The sequence below is a fragment of the Anolis sagrei genome, chromosome 11 (genome assembly GCF_037176765.1).
Source record: "Anolis sagrei isolate rAnoSag1 chromosome 11, rAnoSag1.mat, whole genome shotgun sequence".
NCBI lineage: Eukaryota > Metazoa > Chordata > Lepidosauria > Squamata > Dactyloidae > Anolis > Anolis sagrei.
Genome location: NC_090031.1, coordinates 25,082,190 through 25,102,410, shown reverse-complemented (window position 1 = coordinate 25,102,410; position 20,221 = coordinate 25,082,190). Strand labels below are relative to the sequence as shown.

Below are 20,221 nucleotides of genomic sequence, written 5' to 3'. Positions count from 1 at the left end.
CACATTGTCCGAATACCCGACCACCGTCTCCTAAAGCAGTTACTCTACTCTGAACTCAAGAACGGGAAACAAAATGTTAGAGGACCTGAAAAGAGTTTAAAGATGGGCTTAAAGCCAACCTCAAAAACTGTGGCATAGACACTGAGAACTGGGAAGCCCTGGCTCTTGAGCGCACTAACTGGAGGTCAGCTGTGACCAGCAGTGCTGTAGAATGTGAAGACGGACCAATGGAGGGCGAAAGAGAGAAACGTGCCAAGAGGAAGGTGCATCAAACCAACCCTGACCGTGACTGCCTTCTGTCTGGAAACCGATGTCCTCACTGTGGGAGAACATGTGGATCAAGAATAGGGCTCCACAGCCACCTATGGACCCACCACCAAGACACCACATCTGGAAGACCATCATCCTCGAGCTATGAGGGATTGCCTAAGTAAATAAGTAAGTACATTCCAAGAATATTGTATACTAGATGTTTATTTATTTAGCAATTTTGTATACTGGTCTTCTCCCCTGGGCCGGTTTCCAACAATAAAATCACAAAACAATCATTAAAAACATCATATAACATAATTCAATTAAAACGTTATAACAGCAAAATGCAATCACATAATAACAATGGTCAGTCGTCATAGTGAATTCGTTGTCCATCATTCATCGTCATCTATCCGATCACAGAAATATTGATTCACTCGTCGAAAGCCAAACCCCATAGCCAGGTTTTCACCCGTTTTCTGAACAACAGAATGGAGGGGGCAGTTCTGATCTCCAGTGGGAGAGAGTTCCAGAGTTGAGGGGCAGCACCGAGAAGGCCCTGTCCTTCGTCCCCACCAGACGCGCCTGATAGGCCGGTGGGACCGAGAGCAGGGCCCCTCCAGACGATCTTAACAACCTAGATGGTTCATAGGGGAGAATACATTCGGACAGAGTCATGGAATCACAGCGTTGGAAGAAACACAACTCTCTGCCAGGCAGGAAAACACAATCCGATCCCTCCCGACAGATGGCCACCAGCCCCTGTTGAAAAACCTCCAAAGAGGGAGGCGTCACCAAGCTCCACGTCTCACAGTCCTTGTAATGAGACACTGTTCCATTGGAAAAGGGTCCATCATCCATCCTTCCCTCTCCAAAACAATATCACATTATTTTCGTTGCTGGGTTATCAATATCATTACCTAACTGGCTCGATCATAAAAAAAAAATATGAGGAAAATGTATTAAATTACCAAAATCTTGTCTTTGCGGGAGGGACATCATCTTGCTGTAGCACATTACGCCATAGTTTTTCCATGACTATCTCAACCAATGGAAGATAGTTTATGGTGGCCACAAAAACGAAATTTCTGGAGTCGGGCAACGACTTTCAAAGTAAGGACCGTACAATTAAGCAGGAAATAATTTCAAACCAGGAACAAGATTTTTTTCAAATTTTGTTACTTAGAGGTATAGTCTTCCTCCACCATCCCTCAGCAAAACTTAGTGGATGTTGCCATCTAGTGGTGTGTTTGATATCGAACCATTTGCATGTCTTCTCTAGGGATCTCTAGGTCTTCCACAAGAAGTCTTCTGTTGGATGTTGGCCACAGAGTCACGGCTGTAGGACCTAGAGATTCCTAGACAGATGTTCTCTCTCTCATATATATATATATATATATATATATATATATATATATGGGATTTATTTGTCCCCACTCATTTGTGGAATGGTGAATTCAAATATCGGTAAAATCCCATTGAAGCAATGGATGTACTCTAGTTGCACAGTATGTTCAGACACAGAGGTCGTACTGTGCTCTAGAATGCTATTCACTTGTAACGGAACCTCATCCGTGGCTTTCTTTTTATCTTTTAGAATGTATGAATTGCACAAAACTCACCGATATGACGGCGAGACTGAACACCCTCGAAACAAAGGTAAGATAGCTTTCCATTAGAATCATAAAGTTGGAAGAGACCTGGTGGGCTATCATCCAGTCCAACCCCATTCTGCCAAGAGGAAGGAAAATTGCATTCAAAGCACCCCTGGCAGATGGCCATCCAGCCTCTGCTTCAAAGCCTCCAAAGAAGGAGCCTCCACCACATTCCGAGGCAGAGAGTTCCACTGCTAAACAAATCTCACAGTCAGGAAGTTCTTCCTAATGTTCAGGTGGAATCTCCTTTCTTGTAGTTTGTGCCTCAGAACATGCCTTGAAGGCTCTTTACATGGCCGATAAATCAGGATAAATCAACATGATGTCTCCAGAGCAGCAGAAAACAACTTTCCTTCCTCCTCAATGTCACCTCTTTTCAAATATTGAAACATGCCTCTCATGCCTCTCCTCTCAGCCTTCCTTTCTCCAAACTGAACATACTTTGTTCTTTCAGCCGCTCTTCATAGGTCTTGGTTTTCTAAACCTTTGATCATTTTTATCACCATTCTCTGGACACTTCCGTCTTGTCCATCTCCTTCTTGAATTGCTTGGCCCACAACTGGACTCGGAGCTGTTGTTCCAGATAAGGTCTGAGCAAAGCAAAAGTGAGTGGGACTATGACCTCCCTCGATCTAAACACCATGTCTATGGATGCACCCTAGAACCTTCTTCTTCTCCTTTGCCATGGTCACCATCTCCTTCTCCTCCATCTCCATCTCCTTTTTCTCATCCTCCTCCATTTCATCTCCTCCTCCTTCTCTGTCTCCCTTTCTCCTTCTCCAACTCCTCCTCCTCCTCCATTTCCTTTTCCTCTTCCTCCATCTCCACTCCCCTTCTGTCTCCATCTCCTTCCCCTTCTCCTCCATATCCATCTCCTTTCTCTCATCCTCCTCTATTTCCTCTCCTCCCCTCCTCCATCTCTTTCTCCTTCTCCAACTCCTTCTCCTGCTCCATCTCCTCCTTTTCCTCTTGCTCCAGCTCCCTCTCTCCTTCTGTCTCCACCTTCATCCCCATCCCCTCTCCTCCTCCATCTCCTTTGCCTCCTCCTAGAATCATTGAGTTAAAAGAGACCTCGTAGGGCATCTGGTCCAACCCCTTGCCAAGAAGCAGGTAAATCCTATTCAAAGCACCCCTGACAGATGGCCATCCAGCTTCTTCTTAAAAGCCTCTAAAGAAGTATCCTCCACCACACTCCGAAAGAGATAGAGAGTTCCACTGCTGAACAGCTCTCACAGGAATGCTCAGGTGGAATCTCCTCCCTCTCCTTCTCCATCATCTCCATCCCATCCCCTTCCCCTTCTCTTCCATCTCCATAATTATCTCCATCTCATTCTTCTCCTTCTCCTCCTCCTCCTCCATCTTCATCCTTCTCCTCTTCTGTCTCCTCCTCCATTTCCATCTCCACCCCAATCTCCTCTTCCATCTCCTCTTCCTCCGCCATCTCCATCTCCTTCATCTCCTCTTCCTCTTCCTCCATCTCCCTTTCCCTCTCTTTCTCTACCCCCATACCCATTCCTATTCCCATCTCCATCTCCTTCTCCTTTATTTGTTATATTATTATTATTATTATTATTATTATTATTTATTGTTTAAAACATTTATATTCCACCCTTCTCACCCCGAAGGGGACTCAGGGCAGAGCACAGCATATACACGGCAAACATTCAATGCCGGGACACAAATTCACATACACATACATAAAAAAAATATCAAAATATTAAAATACACCATTTAAAACCGTCCTCGTCATCCACATCAAATCTACTCTGGTGGTTCTGTCCAGATCCTCCTGCTTGAGGCTGCGGAGAGAGCTCGGCCGTCAGGGAACGACCTTCCTATGGCAAGGACGACAGCGACATGGTATGACGACTTGGTGCCGGACGCCATTCCTCTGGCCAACCCGGGGACCGTGCTGAGGAAACCCATGGGAGCTATAGGTGAGCGCACCGCATGATGTTTTGTCTTTCTTGCTACGGTGTAGCATTGCACACGAAGAAATTGGTCTATCTTTCACTTGAGTCCCTTCTGTATGTGTTTACTCACAAATCTGTTCTAGTCGCTCCATTAAATGGAAATTGCCATTTAACCATGTATCGGGGATATGGCCTTCGGTATGTGTTGAAAATGCTCTCTGTTTGCACATTCCCAAGGATTGGAAAGTTACTTTGGTGGGACTACAAGTCACTAAAGGCCATGCTGTCTGGAGTTAAATCAAAAACTGTATTTTCCGATTTGTTCCCCTCTGTCGGGGTGCTTTGAGTGTGATTGTCCTGCTTCTTGGCAGAATGGGGTTGGACTGGATGGCCCACCAGGTCTCTTCCAACTTTTGGATTCTATGATTCTATGAATGCTCCCCTGGCCACCGCCAAAATCTTGATGAATTGACACCAAATTTGGACACAATATACCTCTCAGGCCAACGAGTGACCATCACTCACAAAAACACTGAAAAACACAGCGGAAGGAACTTAAAAAGCCAAAAAAGCGAAAAGACACTACAGCGCATGTGCAAAAACAACTCCCCCCGGCAAACAAAACACACAATAGCATATCCACTCTCTCTTCTGGACTACAGCTCCCAGCATCCCCTAGACCAGACCCTTTAGGAGATGAGGATGATCCACATGTATTGCTTCCAAGCTGCAAGCTTTCTTCTCCTTGGATTTCTTTGAGAGCATCCCAATTCCTGCATATTTCCAGTTTCCTATTCCTGGACTACAACTCCCAGCAATCCTCCAGATAGATTAGATTAGATGGAGATAGGTCAGTAGGTTGGTAGATCAGGAGGACTGCTGGGAGTTGCAGTCCAAGAATATTACAGTTATTACAGTTATTATTTATTTATTTACCTTACATATATACCGCTGTTCTCAGCCCGAAGGCAACTCACAGTGGTTCACAACAAATACAAACAGCAAAAATTCAGTGCTACAGTATAAAAACAGTTAACAACCTAACACATTACACAATTAATAAAGTTACTACAATACCCATTCACTGTCGTCTCGTCATCAAAAACATGTTCCAGATTCGTCATCCATTGTTCCATTCCAGTGTTCATTAACCAATAATTGCACTAATTATTCGAACGCCTGCTCAAACAGCCAGGTCTTCACTTTTTTGCGGAATACCATTAGAGATGGTGCTAGTCTAATGTCTGTAGGAAGCGCGTTCCACAGCCGAGGAGCCACCACCGAGAAGGCCCTATCTCTCGTCCCCGCCAGCCGTGCTTGAGAAGCAGGCGGGATTGAGAGCAGGGTCTCCCCGGAAGATCTCAAAGTCCTGGTGGGTTCATAGGCAGAGATGCGGTCGGATAGGTAGCTTGGGCCAGAACCGTTTAGGGCTTTAAATGCCAACGTCAGCACTTTGAATTCAGCCCGGTAGCAGATCGGTAGCCAGTGGAGTTGGCGCAACAGGGGGGTAGAGAAGGAAGAAGCTTCTTGAATTTGTACACTTTTCTACTTTAATTCAAAATATTAACTCAACAATTATATTTATTTATTTATTTTTGGCTTAAGAATATGAAAGTTATATAATTTATTCCAATTTATTATGTCATAATACTTATCGTTTGCAAATCCTATTGCAGTCATGTTCTTCTGGTTTTTGTCTAAAATCCATAAAAGGTTCCCATTCTTCTTGCAGTTTTTCTGTATTATCTCGTTGTAGAATTAAAGTTAATTTATCAAGGTTATCCATTCATCTGGTGTGGTCACGATTGAACGTTTTGCGTGGATCTTTACAGGGCTCCCAGGGCCGGTTGGGAAACCAGGGCCTCAAGGCCCCAAAGGTGAGAAAGGAGAGAATGGCGACAGAGGGCTGTCCGGATCACCAGGTGAGCCTTACGCAGAAATGCACGCGGAATGCAAAATCTTGGCCTTCCCAATGGGCTCAGGAATAAGTATTAGGGATGTGCAGTCGATAAAACAATTTTTTCAAAACTCATTACAAAACAAGGAGGTGCCAGCATTTCGTTTGTAAAATATCCTTAATGAAAATTTGGTTATTATAATATAATTTAATAAATTTCATCCAATTTACAAGGACTAGCAATAATTTTGCACAGGCCTAATAAGCACACTCCCGCAGCCTTTCCTTGTTTGTCTGTACTTTCTTTCTTGCAAACATTTGCCACCTTGACCACACTCGGATCGTTTCACATGTCCCTGTGAAAAATCCCTGCCATATTAGTGTGCTTCCAGTAAGTAAAACAAACAAATAAACAAACCCTAATGTCTCTTATGTTCTGAATTCCAGGTGTGCTTGGACCTCCAGGACCGAGAGGATATCCGGGCGAGACGGGGATCCCAGGACCCCCTGGGCCTCCGGGTCCACAGGGCCAAGCCGCGTCTCCCAGCCTGCCTTTGACGTTCCAACAGGGAGTCCTGTACTCGCTCCAACCCAATGCGGAGAAAGAAAGTAGGTTTCTCCCTTACGTTCTGAACGGGAGCCATGGGATTGTGAGCCAAGGGCCTTGAGTCCTCATGAGGAGAAAGGCGGAGTATAAATAAAGTTAATAATAATAATAACAACAACAATACAATACAACTGCAAAAGCCTTACTTGGATCTGCGTGCATCATTCGAAAATACATCACACAGTCCTAAACGCTTGGGAAGTGTTCGACTTGTGATTTTTTTTTATACGAAATCCAGCATATAGATCTCGTTTGCTGTGACATACTGTGGTTTTGTGTCCGTAAAATAATAATAAAATACAATGCATCCAATACAAACAAAATCATCTCTTCCTATCTGATCAGAGGTGGTTCTACCAGAGTCTGAATCAGCAGGTGGCTGTGAATAATGAAAAACCAGAAAAAACAGCTACAGATGCATTCTGGAAAAATCTGTGGGAAACAGAAAAAGGTTACAACAAAAAAGCTGAGTGGATAAAAGACTATGAAAATTTTTAGAGAACAAAATGAGAACCTTTGAAATAACAGAAATGATCACTGAAAGAGTGAAGAAAGTCAAGAACTGAACATCACCTCGCAATGATCAACTGCGCAGATTTTGGTTTAAATATCTGATTAGCTTGCACTAAAAAATGGCCGAACAATTCAATGAGATGCTGCAAACTGGAAACATCAGCAAATGGATAGCAACTGGGAAGGCATATTTGATACAGAAGGATCCAGCAAAAGGGATAATACCAGGAAACTACAGGCCAATAACATGTTTGCCTACCATGTTTATTTATTTACTTTACTTGTATACCGCTCTTCTCAGCCATCAGGCGACTCAAACTGCTGACAGGCATAATAGCTGATCAAATCCAGGATTACTTGGAGGAAAATAACATCTTGCCAGTAGAACAAAAAGGCAATAAAAGAAGAAGTAGGGGCATGAAAGATCAACTTCTAATTGACAAAATGAGACTGGAGAATTGCAAAAGCCGCAAAATAAATCTCTATACAACTTGGATTGATTACAAAAAAGCATTTGACTCACTGCCACATTGTTGGATTATCAAATGTCTAGATGTCATCGGGGTTTGTGAAAATATTAGAAAGTTCACCCAAAATGCAATGAAATAAAGGAAAACTGAGTTGTTCGTGGGCAATGAAAGCTATGGAACTGTTAACTTCAAGAGGAATTTTCCAAGGCGACTCACTGTCACCATTGCTTTTCATCATTGCAATGATCACACTGTCAGTAATTCTACAGAAAACAAACCTGGGCTATCAAACAGCAAGAAATTCACCCAAAATTTCCCACTTGCTGTACATGGATGATCTAAAGCTTTTCGGAAAATCAGAAACTGAAATAGAATCACCAACCAACACCGTACAGTTGCCTGGAGGATCTGGAGATTCTTAGAGAGAGCATAGTAATCAACTCCACAAATCACACCATGTAACAAAACTTGAAAAATATTTTTGTTCCTGGTTCGAAAGTGTTACACTGTTTCCTCACTTATCGCGGGGGTTACGTTCCAACTGGGCGGGAGACTAAGAACACAGCATTCCGGGAAACGTAGTTTAGGGCAGGGCTTTTTGCATTCTCGGCCACAGGGGGCCTCGCTTTCCCAAACTACATTTCCCAGGATGCTGTGATCTCAGTCTCTTGCCCAGCTGCCCTTCCTTATGGCGACCGGCAAATAGAAATGGCCACTTTGGCTTTGCCAAAATTGCTTAAGGCTTATACTGAAAATTAAGCTAACTTTGGGAGGCTTCCCAGTGTTACAGAATCCTAACAACCGCTTTGAGTCCCCCTCGGGGTGAGAAAAGCAGTGTAAAAATACTGTGAATAAAATAAAATAAGTAAACAAAAATTATTGGTGAATATTTTGATTTTTAATTTTTCTCCCCCCCCCCCCCTTTTTTAGATGTTTCTTAACAGCGATTCGTTTGCACGGATCTTAACAAATTACCAATGACTTACGAGACTAACGACAATTTTGCACATCTCTAATATGTATAGATATATTTATTTGCATCCCACTTTTATCTTTGGGATTGAGACGTTCTCATTCTCTCCCGGAGGTAAAGAGCAGAGCAGATGTATTTTTAATCAACTGAAGACATCAGATATAAATTATTGAGATGGGAAGCAAATTAATTGCGGTTCAATAGCCAGATTTCCTAGCCAAAAGGGAGGAAAGCAACATTTGGGCGGCCGTTTTCTGCAATGAATCCGTGTTCGCTGTCAACATAAGATTTCACAACAGAATGCTGTTCATGGCCCGGTGATGCCAGGCGTGCTTTGCTCACATTGCCTAAACGTTGGGTGCATCCGATCACGACCGTTTCCCCCGTTACCTTCCACATTCGCATCCGACAGGAGAAGCGGATTCCGCAGGACCTTGTTCCCTTTAAAGCACATTCCCCCAGAATAAAGGAGATTATGCTGGCATGGGATTCCAAGTTTCCGTCAGCAGAGGGAAGCAGAAAGCCAGTTGAAGGTTTACATCTCCTTCTGAGAAAGAGCGCTGATCTGTTTTTCACACCCAGAGCCACAGATGGGTTGATATACGGCAGTTAAAAGCAATCCACATTTGAGGGTTTTGCTTTTGCAGATTTGAGTCGTACTTTCTCTCTTGGAATCGGAAGGTGCTCCAGTGTGACTCTATGATGCTGATTATTATTAGAGCCACATTTGTGTGTGTGTGTGTCAGGATCGACTTGAGAAACGACAAGTTGCTTCTGGTGTGAGAGAATTGCCCGTCTGCAAGGACGTTGCCCAGAAGATGTTGCCCGGATGTTTTGATGTTTTACCCTCCTTGTGGGAGGCTTCTCACATGTCCCCACATGGGGAGCTGGAGATGACAGAAAGGAAGCTCATCCGCGTTCTCCAGGATTCGAACCTCCAACCTGATGATCTTCAGTCCTATGCCGGCACAAGGGTTTAACCCACTGCGCCACCGGGGGCTCCTGGAGCCACGGTGGCACAATGGGTTTAACCCTTCTGCTGGCTGAACTGCTGACCTGAAGGTCAGTGGTTCGAATCCACAAGGCGGGGTTTTGTTTTTGTTTTGTTTTTGTTTTGGTTTTTTTGACATGTCAGGAGCAACTTGAGGAACTGCAAGTTGCTTCTGGTGTGAGAGAATTGACCGTCTGCAAGGACGTTGCCCAGGGGACGCCCGGATGATTTGATGTTTTTATCACCCTTGTGGGAGGCTTCTCTCATGTCCCCGCATGAGGAGCTGGAGCTGATAGAGGGAGCTCATCCACCTCTCCCCGGATTTGAACCTGCGACCTGTCGGTCTTCAGTCCTGCTGGCACAAGGGTTTAACCCACTGCGCCACCGGAGGCTCCGAAAAGCTTCTCATGCAGGAACATGAGAGAAGCCTCCCACAGGATGGTAAAACATCCGGGCAACGTCCCCTGGGCAACGTCCTTGCAGATGGCCAATTCTCTCACACCAGAAGCGACTTGCAGTTTCTCAAGTCCCTTTTGACACAATTTAAATAATAATTATTATTATTTTACTGACACAAAAGCACAGTATGTCACAGCAAACGAGATCTATATGCTGGATTTCGTATCACAAAATCACAAGTCAAACACTTCCCAAGTGTCTAGGACTGTGTGATGTATTTTTGAATGATGCGCACAGATCCAAGTCAGGTGGCCTTTTGCAGTTGACAGATTGTGATTTTGTCAATGTTTATTGTTTCCAAATGCTGGCTGAGATCTCTGTGTAGTCTGACAAAGCGGTTGTCGGTGTGGTCCAGAACGTCAAAGAATTACAGAGTTGAGATTAGAATAATAGAGTTGCTAATAGAGATTTCTGTGCTCTCAAGGAATAATTTTCTGTTCCCAGTTTGCCTTAGCATGTGCTGTGCTATGGCCGATTTTTCTGACTGACTTAGTCTGCTACCCAGAAACCTCACAACAACCACCCCAGTGATTCCAGCCCTGAAAGCCTTTGACAGTCAGTTTCAGGACTGTGTTCAGGTCTATTGACTTCCTCCCCTGTTTTCCCCTCCTTTTGGATACAGATGGCGAGGCTCAGCTGGCGTCCACCGTCATCGACACCATCCTGGCTGGTTTGCCCGGGCCTCGGGGTGCTCCGGGCCCCATTGGACTGCCAGGTAAGAGGCCAGGAGAAACACTTGTGGGTGGACAAGAGCAAGAAGGCCACCCCATAGGTTGTCCTCCGCCTGGAAGAGTGTCCAACACTTCAGTTACTTAGAAAATAATGCTATGATCCCTCAAAGTCAGCATGGATTCCTCAAAAACAAGTCATGCCAGACTCATCTCCTTTTCTGATGGAGTTACAAGCTTGGTAGATGCAGGGAATGCTGTGGGTGGAGCATCTTTTGATTCCAGGAAGGTCTTCCTTCGACAAAGGTCCCCCATGATCTTCTTGCATGTGGGCTAAAAGATAATACTATTAGATTGGTTGAGGGACCGAACCCAAAGGGTGCTTCTCCCCAATGATTGCTCTTATTCATCCTGGAAAGAAGTGACTATTTGGGTTCCATGAAGAGGGTTCTGGCCTGGGCTGTTCAATGTTTTCTGTGGTTGTGGAGGTCTGGAGGGCCATCTAAACACTCTTGGGATCCCATTCCATTCTCGACCCACCCTGAGATGAAAACCTTGCATTGTGCTAATGAAGTGTTTCTCAACCTGGGAGACGGGACTGCTGGAAGAGGGGGTCGCAAGGGGGTGTCAAAGGGGTCACCATCAGAAAACAGTATTTTGTGTTGATCATGGGGTTCTTTGTGGGAAGTTTGGCTCAATTCTATCGTTGGTGTGGTTCAAAATGCTCTTTGGTCATAGGTAAACTATAAATACCAACAACAAGAACTCCCAAATATCAAAGTCTGTTTCCCCCAAACTCCACCAGTGTTTGGGCATATTGAGTATTTGTACCAAGTTTGGTCCAGATCCATCATTGTTTGAGTCCATGGTGCTCTCTGGATGTAAGTGAACTACAACTCTCAAACTCAAGCTCAATGCCCACCAAACCCTTCCAGTATTTTCTGTTGATCATGGGAGTTTGTGTGCCAAGTTTAGTTCAATTCCATCCTTGGTGGAGTTCAGAATGCTCTTGGATTGTAGGTGAACTATATAAATCCCAGCAACTCCCAAATGACAAAATCACCCCCCCCCCCCCCCCCGCAAACCCCACCAGTATTCAAATTTGTGAGTATTGGGTATTTGTGCCAAATTTGGTTCAGTGAATGAAAACGCATCCTGTATATCCTGTACCTTGGGAAGTCTGACTTGGCCATGGTGGTCCACGCTCTGGTTACATCCCGTATAGACTACTGCAATGCTCTCTACATGGGGTTGCCTCTGAAGACTGCCCGGAAGCTGCAATTAGTCCAATGAGTGGCAGCCAGATTACTAACAGGAATGGGGTACAGGGAGCATACTACTCCTCTGTTGCGCCAGCTCCACTGGCTGCCAATTAGCTTCCGAGCACAATTCAAAGTGCTGGTGTTGACCTATAAATCCCTAAATGACTCTGGCCCAGTTTACCTGTCCGAACGGATTCTCCCCTATGAACCATCAAGGTTGTTAAGATCTTCTAGAGGGGCCCTGCTCTCGGTCCCACCACCCTCGCAATTGGTGGGGACGAGGGACAGGGCCTTCTCGGTGGTGGCCCCTTGGCTCTGGAACTCTCTCCCACTGGAGATTAGAACTTCCCCTTCTCTCCTGACTTTTAGAAAGCTGGTGAAAACTTGACTCTGGAATTTAGCATTTGTTGAGTGAGTCAATAACTCTTGACCACACGGACGGATGGTGACGAATTGTGATTTCATTTTGACAGCTAGACCTTATGTAATTATATGATTGTTTTTTATGTATTTTATGTATTAGTGTGTTATGGGGTGTGATGTTTTAAACTATTGTTTATGAATCTTTGTTGTAAAACGGCCTGAGTCCCTCTCCGGTATATAAAAGTAATAAATAAGTAATAAATCCGATATTTACATTACGATTCCTCACCGTAGCAAAATTACAGTTATGAAGTAGCAACAAAAATAATGTTATGGTTGTGGGGGTCACCACAATCAGAGGAACTGGATTATGGGGTCACAGCATTCGGAAACTGCTATAGACCCACCCTGAGATGAAAGCCGTGCATTTTGCTAGCTTTTCCTCTTGTGTGTACTTCTCAGTGCTGCTTTCTCTCTTTTTTTCTCCCCACCGTTGCTTTTTGGGGGAATGCCTTAAGTGGTTGGCCTGCGTGAGCCGCACTCTGCAGTGACCTCCCGCCAGGAGATGGAGAAGGCCTCCTTGCTCCTCTGACGACATCCCTCCATTTAGCCTTCAGCTCACTTCATCCTAGGCTTTGATATGCAAGGGCTCCATGAATTATTGAGGCCGGTGGCGGATCTGCCTGACGCTCACTCGCTCGGGGAGGGGGATTGATCGGAAACGAACACAGCGGCTTCGTTTGGAAGGAGCCCTCCTCGGTCCCCTCCCTCCTCCCCAAAGAACAGCACATGCAATTAGTAGTTGGCGCCTGGAAGAAATGAGCTCCCCTGGCCCCACCCCCCTCACCCCCTAAGTGGGATAAAGCCGTCAGGAGACAACTCCTTAACAATGCAGAATAACAAGTGGGTCTGTTCAACTGAGTGTTCCCATTCTGCCAAACGTGGAACACGTGGAAGTCGTAAAAAAAGTGACATAGGCTTCTCCACTACTCCATCGTTCATGAGTTTCTCCCTTACAAATATACCTGTTTTTGGGTTGTTGTAGGTTTTTTCGGGCTATATGGCTATGTTCTAGAGCAGTGGTTCTCAACCTGGGGGTCGGGACCCCTGGAGGGGTCACGAGGGAGTGTCAGAGGGGTCACTAAAGACCAACAGGAAAACACACTAATTTCTGTTGGTCATGGGGGTTCTATGTGGGAAGTTTGGCCCAATTCTGTCATTGGTGGGGTTCAGATTGTAGGTGAACTACAAATCCCAGCAACTACAACTCCCAAAATGTCAAGGATTATTTTCCCCAAACTCCACCAGTGTTCACATTTGGGTATATTAAGTATTCGTGCCAAGTTTCGTCCAGATCCATCATTGTTTGAGTCCACAGTGCTCTCTGGATGTAGGCGAACTACAACTCCAAAACTCAAGGTCAATGCCCACCAAACCCTTCCAGTATTTTCTGTTGGTCATGGGAGTTTGTGTGCCAAGTTTGGTTCAATTCCATCCTTGGTGGAGTTCAGAATGCTCTTTGATTGCAGGTGAACTACAAATCCCACCAGTATTCAAATGTGGGCATTTGTGCCAAATTTGGTCCAGTGAATGAAAATACATTCTGCATATCAGATATTTACATTATGATTGGTAACAGTAGCAAAATGACAGTTATGAAGTAGGAAGGAAAATAATTTTATGGTTGGGGGTCACCACAACATGAGGAATTGTATTAAGGGGTTGCAGCATGAGGAAGGTTGAGAACCCCTATTCTAGAGGCATTTCTCCTGACGTTTTGCCTGCATTTATGGCAAGCATCCTCAGAGGTAGTGAGTTCTGTTGGAACTAGGAAAAAGAGTTTATATATCTGTGGAATGACCAGGGTGAGACAAAGGACTCTTGTCTGCTGGAGCTAGGTGTGAATGTTTCAACTGACCACCTTGATTAGCATTTGATTGGAGCCCTCGGTGGCGCAGTGGGTTAAAGCCCTGTGCTGGCAGGACAGAAGACCGACAGGTCACAGGTTCGAATCCGGGGAGAGGCGGATGAGCTCCCTCTATCAGCTCCAGCTCCTCATGCGGGGACATGAGAGAAGCCTCCCACAAGGATGATAAAAAAAAAAAACATCAAATCATCTGGGTGTCCCCTGGGCAACGTCCTTGCAGACGGCCAATTCTCTCACACCAAGAGTCACTCCTGACACGACAAAAAAAAGCATTTGATTGCTTGGCAGTGCCTGCAGCAATCTTTTTTTGAGAGGTGATTAGATGTCCTTGTTTGTTTCCTCTCTGTTGTTGTGCTGTTCTAATTTTAGAGTTTTTTTTAATACTGGTAGCCAAATTTTGTTCATTTTTATGGTCTCTTCCTTTCTGTTGAAATTGTCCACATGCTTGTGGATTTCAATGGCTTCTCTGTGTAGTCTGACATGGTGGTTGTTGGAGTGATCCAGCATTTCTGTGTTCTCGAATAATATGCTGTATCCAGGTTGGTTCATCAGGTGCTCTGCTATGGCAGACTTCTCTGGTTGAAGTAGTCACACCTAGCTCCAGCAGACAAGAGTCCTTTGTCTCACCCTGGTCATTCCACAGATATATAAACCCCTTTTCCTAGTTCCAACAGACCTCATTACCTCTGAGGATGCTTGCCATAGATGCGGGCGAAACGTCAGGAGAAATGCTTCTAGCACATGGCCATATAGCCCGAAAAAACCTACAACAACCCAGTGATTCTGACCATGAAAGCCTTCAACAATATACCTGTTTTTATTTCTATCTCATCCTGAATTACACTCCCCCCCCCCCCCCCCCGTATGATGGCCTGTTTTGGACGACCCTGCAAACCTTAGAGTTCAATATAGAACTCAATTGCTATTACATTTTATTCGGCATTTACACACCTATACTACATTCATTCTCCATGCATATGTTACCATCCCTTCTTCCGTCTCCCGAAGAAGAGAACTGAATGTAGGCATTCCCTGCAAATCTGCCATTCTTGGAGAAAGGTCCAGATTACCAGACTCAACTGTCTGCCATACTTTTGGATAGTAAAAAGGTCTGTTGTATAGCAGTGTTTTGCTGTTGTTGTTCCAAAAAGTTGTAAATGACTGACAGGTCATGTAAACATGTAGTTTTCAACCAAGAGTTAACATAGTCAAAGACAATAATTATTGAAGTTAAGGAAGCAAATACAATGTGCTTTACTTAACGAAGGAAAACTAACATCTGTCCGGAACTGATAAAGTCCTCACTACCTCTGAGGATGCTTGCCATAGATGCAGGCAAAACGTCAGGAGAAAATGCCTCTAGAACATGGCCATTGCCTCTGATCATGCCAGCTGTTTAGTAGTTTTTCCTTCATTTGCCTTTTACTTCTCCATAATACCATTTTTCTTAGGGTGGTGTCTTCAGTCTTGGCTAGACTCCAGTCATACACCTTTCATTCAATTTCATTCAATCCACACATCATAGATATCACATTCTTCTACGGTAGAGGTCTGTTCCAGCTGAAGCCCCACTGCTTTTATTTTATTGGACTCTCTCTCTCTCTAACCCTTTCCGTATTATTCCTTTTCCCTTGCTGGACGTGATATGGTTTTCTTTCCCGCCAGGCCCACCTGGATCTTCGGGACCCAAAGGGGCGCCAGGACCTGTTGGACCACCTGGGCTTCAGGTAGGCTGGCTAGCCAACCAACCAACCTCTGCGAAGAGGATGACATTTTATGAATGTGAATTGAATGAAGCTCTGTTTATTTACATTGGTTTTGTATTTTATATTATTTTATTTTCTGATTTTCTGTTGTGTTTTTGTGATATATTGTGTTTACTGTATTGATAAGCGTGGCCTCATGTAAGCAGCCTCGAGTCCCCTTGGGGAGATGGTGGCGGGGTATAAATAAAGTTATTATTATTATTATTATTATTATTATTATTAAAGTTAAAAGGGAAGTGAAAAAGCCCCATGCGATCCTAGGTTGCAGCAATAGAAGCACATTGTCTGGATCGAGGGAAGTCATCATCCCACTCCATACTGCTTTGGTCAAACCTTCTCACCTGGAATAATATTGAGTCCAGTTCTGGGCAAAGCAATTCAAGGAGGAGATGGACAAAACAGGAAATGCTCGGACTACAAATACGGAGATTATGTGAACCCAGTCAATTTTAACTTGTGAATTTTAGTTGGTTGGTCCCATCTTGGGTCATATGTATTTCAATAGTGTCATGTCTTATTGTTTCCGAACCCCACCTCGAGCCACAAGGAGAGGCAGGTGATAAAATGATCATGTTGAGGATGATGATATTGATGATGATGGTGTTGATTTTGTTGATGATATGATGATGCTGATGTTGATTGATGATGATGATGTTGCTGTTGTGAACATGATGTTGCTGCTGCTGATGATGATGTTGAGGATGATGATATTGGTGATGACGATGACGATGGTGATGATGATGTTGATGCTGCTACTGCTGATGTTGATTGATGTTGATGACGATGATGTTGATGATATGATGATGTTGCTGTTGCTGTTGCTGAACATGATGCCGCAGATGCTGATGATGTTGAGGATAATGATATTGATGATGATGATGTTGAAGCTGCTGTTGATGTTGTTGGTGGTGCTGATGTTGTTGATGTTGATATGATGTTGATGATGATGGTGTTGATGTTGATGATATTATGATGTTAATGCTGCTGCTGATGTTGATTGATGATGATGATGCTGTTGCTGAAGATGATATTGCTGCTGCTGTTGCTGATGTTGAGGATGCTGGTGTTGATGAACATGATGTTGATGAACATGATGTTGATATTAATGATGATATTTCCACTGCTGATGAAGATACGTGTTTTATTGGAAGTTTATTTATTTTATTTACAGTATTTATATACCGCTTTTCTCACACCTAGGGGGACTCAAAGCGGTTTACACATAGATAATGGCAAAAATGCAATTCCTTACAACTACAATAGTAAAACCAGACTTTAAACATAAATCATATTAAAAACAGCACATCATCAAATATCAAAGCAGTTATTAAAACCATAAAACAATCTCATCAGTCGAGTCGCCGTTCCAGTCCTTGTCCCACTAAAAGTTGCATACATCTATTGTCCAAAGTTCCTTTCTGACTTGGCCTGCTCCCTTTACCTTCTGTGTAGGGCATCCCTGGTTCTGCTGGACAACCTGGCTCCAAAGGATCCAAAGGAGACCGAGGCGAAAGGGTAGGTTGATATGTCATACTCATATTATTTAATTATGACATCCCCCGTGCTGTCTCATAGCATACGAACAAACGAGGCAGGAAACGGGAAGGTGACATAAGCTGGCCATAAAGACCAATGGCTTTGATGTGTGGGAAAGGGAGACATCAAAGGATTTCTTTTAGCTTAAGGTCGAGATATTTATTTATTTATTTATTTATTTGCAGTATTTATATTCTGCCCTTCTCACCCTGCAGGGGACTCTGGGCGGATTACAATACACATATACAAGACAAACATTCAGTGTCATTTAGACATACAACATATATAGACAGACACAGAGGCAATTTAACATTCCAGCTTTTTCCGGCTTCATGAGGGTATGCTCGATTCCAGCCACAGGGGGAGCTGCCGATTCACTGTCCACTTATGACACCGGGTTCTTTGATAGAGTACTTCCTCATTCTTCTGGAAGGTTTTATGTTATGTAATTAGTTAAATTAGCCTCCCCGCATAAAGTGGTACCTAAATTTCCTACTTGACAGATGCAACTGTCTTTCGGGCTGCATAGGTCAACAGCAAGCTAGACTATTAATAGTTGGGAGCTTACTGCGACCGGGCTGGCTTTGAACTCATGACCTCTCGGTCAGTAGTGATTTAATGCAGCTGGCTACTAACTAGCTGCGCCACAGCCCGGTCCATATATATGCCATAGAGCCTGATTTGTGTATGCCAAACAACAAAGACATTTACATTTGCTATCCTCAAGCTCCTGTGTGCATTGGAGAATTCTTTTCAAGATAAGTGTCACTCTAAAGCAATATGGCTGACAGACAAAGGAACTTTAGAGTTTACTGGGAAAGTGTTCCCAGCCTAGCCTTCGGGATTTGGATCACATTAATTCTAATTAATTTTCATTTTCCTCCTGACAGGGGCAAGTGGGTCCGACCGGCGAAAGAGGACTTAAGGGATTCCCTGTAAGTGGCCCATTGGTGTTTTTGTGAATATGTGTGTGATTTTCCCACATTTGTGGGTCTGATTACACTGTTGTAACACTATTGTTGTTCCTGGGTTTTAAATGTCATTTCCTAATTGGTTCTATCATAAAAACATGGGAAAAGTTGACTAAATTGCAAAAACGTTTTTTTAGCGAGAGGGACATCCTGCAGATCATTTATATAAGTAAAAATGTAATGGGTTGTTTTAGGTTTTTTCAGACTATATGGCCATGTTCTAGAGGCACTCTCTCCTGACGTTTCGCCTGCATCTATGGCAAGCATCCTCAGAGGTTGTGAGGTCTCTGAAAAATGTAATGTTCGTTTGTGGGATTAACATAACTCAAAAACCACTGGACGAATTGACACCAAATTTGGACACAACACACGTATCAGGTCAACAAGTGACCATCACTCATAAAAACACTGAAAAACACAGCAGAAGGGACTTTAAAAGCCAAAAAACAAAAATTACAACGCATACGCAAAACAGAACATTTTCCAGGTTTTGTTACATAGTGTGGTTGCATGCAGCGGGGGGGAGGGGGGGAAATAACATTGTGACATAAACCTGAAAAAGTCTCTGAAATCAATCCCTTTTGGGGTCTTTGAGCCTCCTTCCTTCTCTAAAAGTTTTTAAGCAGAGGCTGGATGGCCATCTGTCGGGAGAGCTTTGATCCTCTTCCAACCCTTCTATGATTCTTCGTCCTGTCTCTTTTTTTTATTCCGGACTCATATGAAGATGCCAAACCAGGGCTAACTTTCTCACTGTTTTCCTTTTTTTAGGGTGAACCTGGCAAGAAAGGTGAAGAAGGAGAGAAAGGCACCGATGTAAGGACTCAACTTTGCATTTACTGTGAAGAACTTCCTGATTGTGAGAGCTGTTCAACAGTGGAACTCTCTGCCATGGAATGTGGTGGAGGCTCCTTCTTTGGAGGCTAATAAACAGAGGCTGGGTGGCCATCTGTCAGGGGTGCTTTGAATGTGATTTTCCTGCTTCTTGGTAGAATTGGGTTGGACTGGATGGTCCACCAGGTCTCTTCCAACTCTAGGATTCTATGATTCTGGTGAAAGAGAGCTGTTCAGCAGTGGAACTCTCTGCCCCAGAGTGTGGTGGAGGCTCCTTCTTTGGAGGCTTCTAAACAGGCTGGGTGGCCATCTGTCAGGGGTGCTTTGAATGCGATTTTCCTGCTTCTTGGCAGAATGGGGTTGGACTGGATGTCCCACCACGTCTCTTCCAAGATTTGATGATTCCACTGCGTTCTCCGTGTGCCTACTTCCCATAGTCCTGATGGAAGCTTACGTATAGGAAAGCGCATTTTCATCACAGGCCACATCTACCTTATCATGGTAGCCTCCAAAGGGCTGTTGAGTCTATGGATGGAGAATCAATTGATACGCAGAGCCAACGATAACACTATGTCACACTATGATTATTGTTCCTGGGTTATAAATGTCATTTCCTAATTGGTTCAATCATTAAAATACAGGGGAAGTTTGTTCAACTGCAAAAACTTTGTTTTCACAAGAGGGACATCCTGCTATAACACATTTTGCTATAGTTTTTCAATGAATATCCCAACCAATGCAAGATAGTTTGTGGCAGCCACAAAAATGGAGTTTCTGGAGTAGAACGACTACCCTATATACTCGAAGATAAGCCAAGTTTTTCAGCCCTTTTTGAGGTTATAATGGGTTCAAGGCCGGGCTGCGGAGCCTGGAGGCCATTGCTTGCAATATATGATCTTTTTCTCTCTCCCCTCCCCCTCCCTTGACAGTGTGTTTTCTTTTCCAGTCCAAAGGGAGGGGAGGAGAGAAAGGAGATATATTTCATCTCCTCCTTGTTTGTATGGCTCTCTTTTAAGACCTCCCAATTTCCTGGCTTTTTTGTGTGTATTTAAGGTTTTAACTTTATATGTGCATTTTTGTTCCCTTGGAAGTTTTCCCCTCATATGTTTGAAGGTCTTTGCAAATCCTATATACATATAGATATCTTTATTTATTTATTTACCACAT

The 20,221-nt window shown here is 43.9% G+C and overlaps 1 protein-coding gene across 4 annotated transcripts in view; it reads left to right on the top strand.

Moving 5' to 3' along the window:
• Nucleotides 1–20,221, top strand: part of COL26A1 (collagen type XXVI alpha 1 chain) — a 97,711-nt gene that overhangs the window by 69,092 nt on the left and 8,398 nt on the right. For 3 of the 4 annotated variants that reach the window (XM_067472050.1, XM_067472049.1, XM_067472048.1), the window contains exons 4-12: nt 1,850–1,911; nt 3,691–3,844; nt 5,653–5,742; nt 6,165–6,326; nt 10,353–10,445; nt 15,616–15,677; nt 17,169–17,231; nt 18,143–18,187; nt 18,992–19,036. In XM_067472050.1, coding sequence (XP_067328151.1) covers nt 1,850–1,911; nt 3,691–3,844; nt 5,653–5,742; nt 6,165–6,326; nt 10,353–10,445; nt 15,616–15,677; nt 17,169–17,231; nt 18,143–18,187; nt 18,992–19,036 — 776 coding nt within the window. The remainder of the gene's footprint in view (nt 1–1,849; nt 1,912–3,690; nt 3,845–5,652; nt 5,743–6,164; nt 6,327–10,352; nt 10,446–15,615; nt 15,678–17,168; nt 17,232–18,142; nt 18,188–18,991; nt 19,037–20,221) is intronic. The other variant, XM_067472051.1, reaches the window with a different exon arrangement.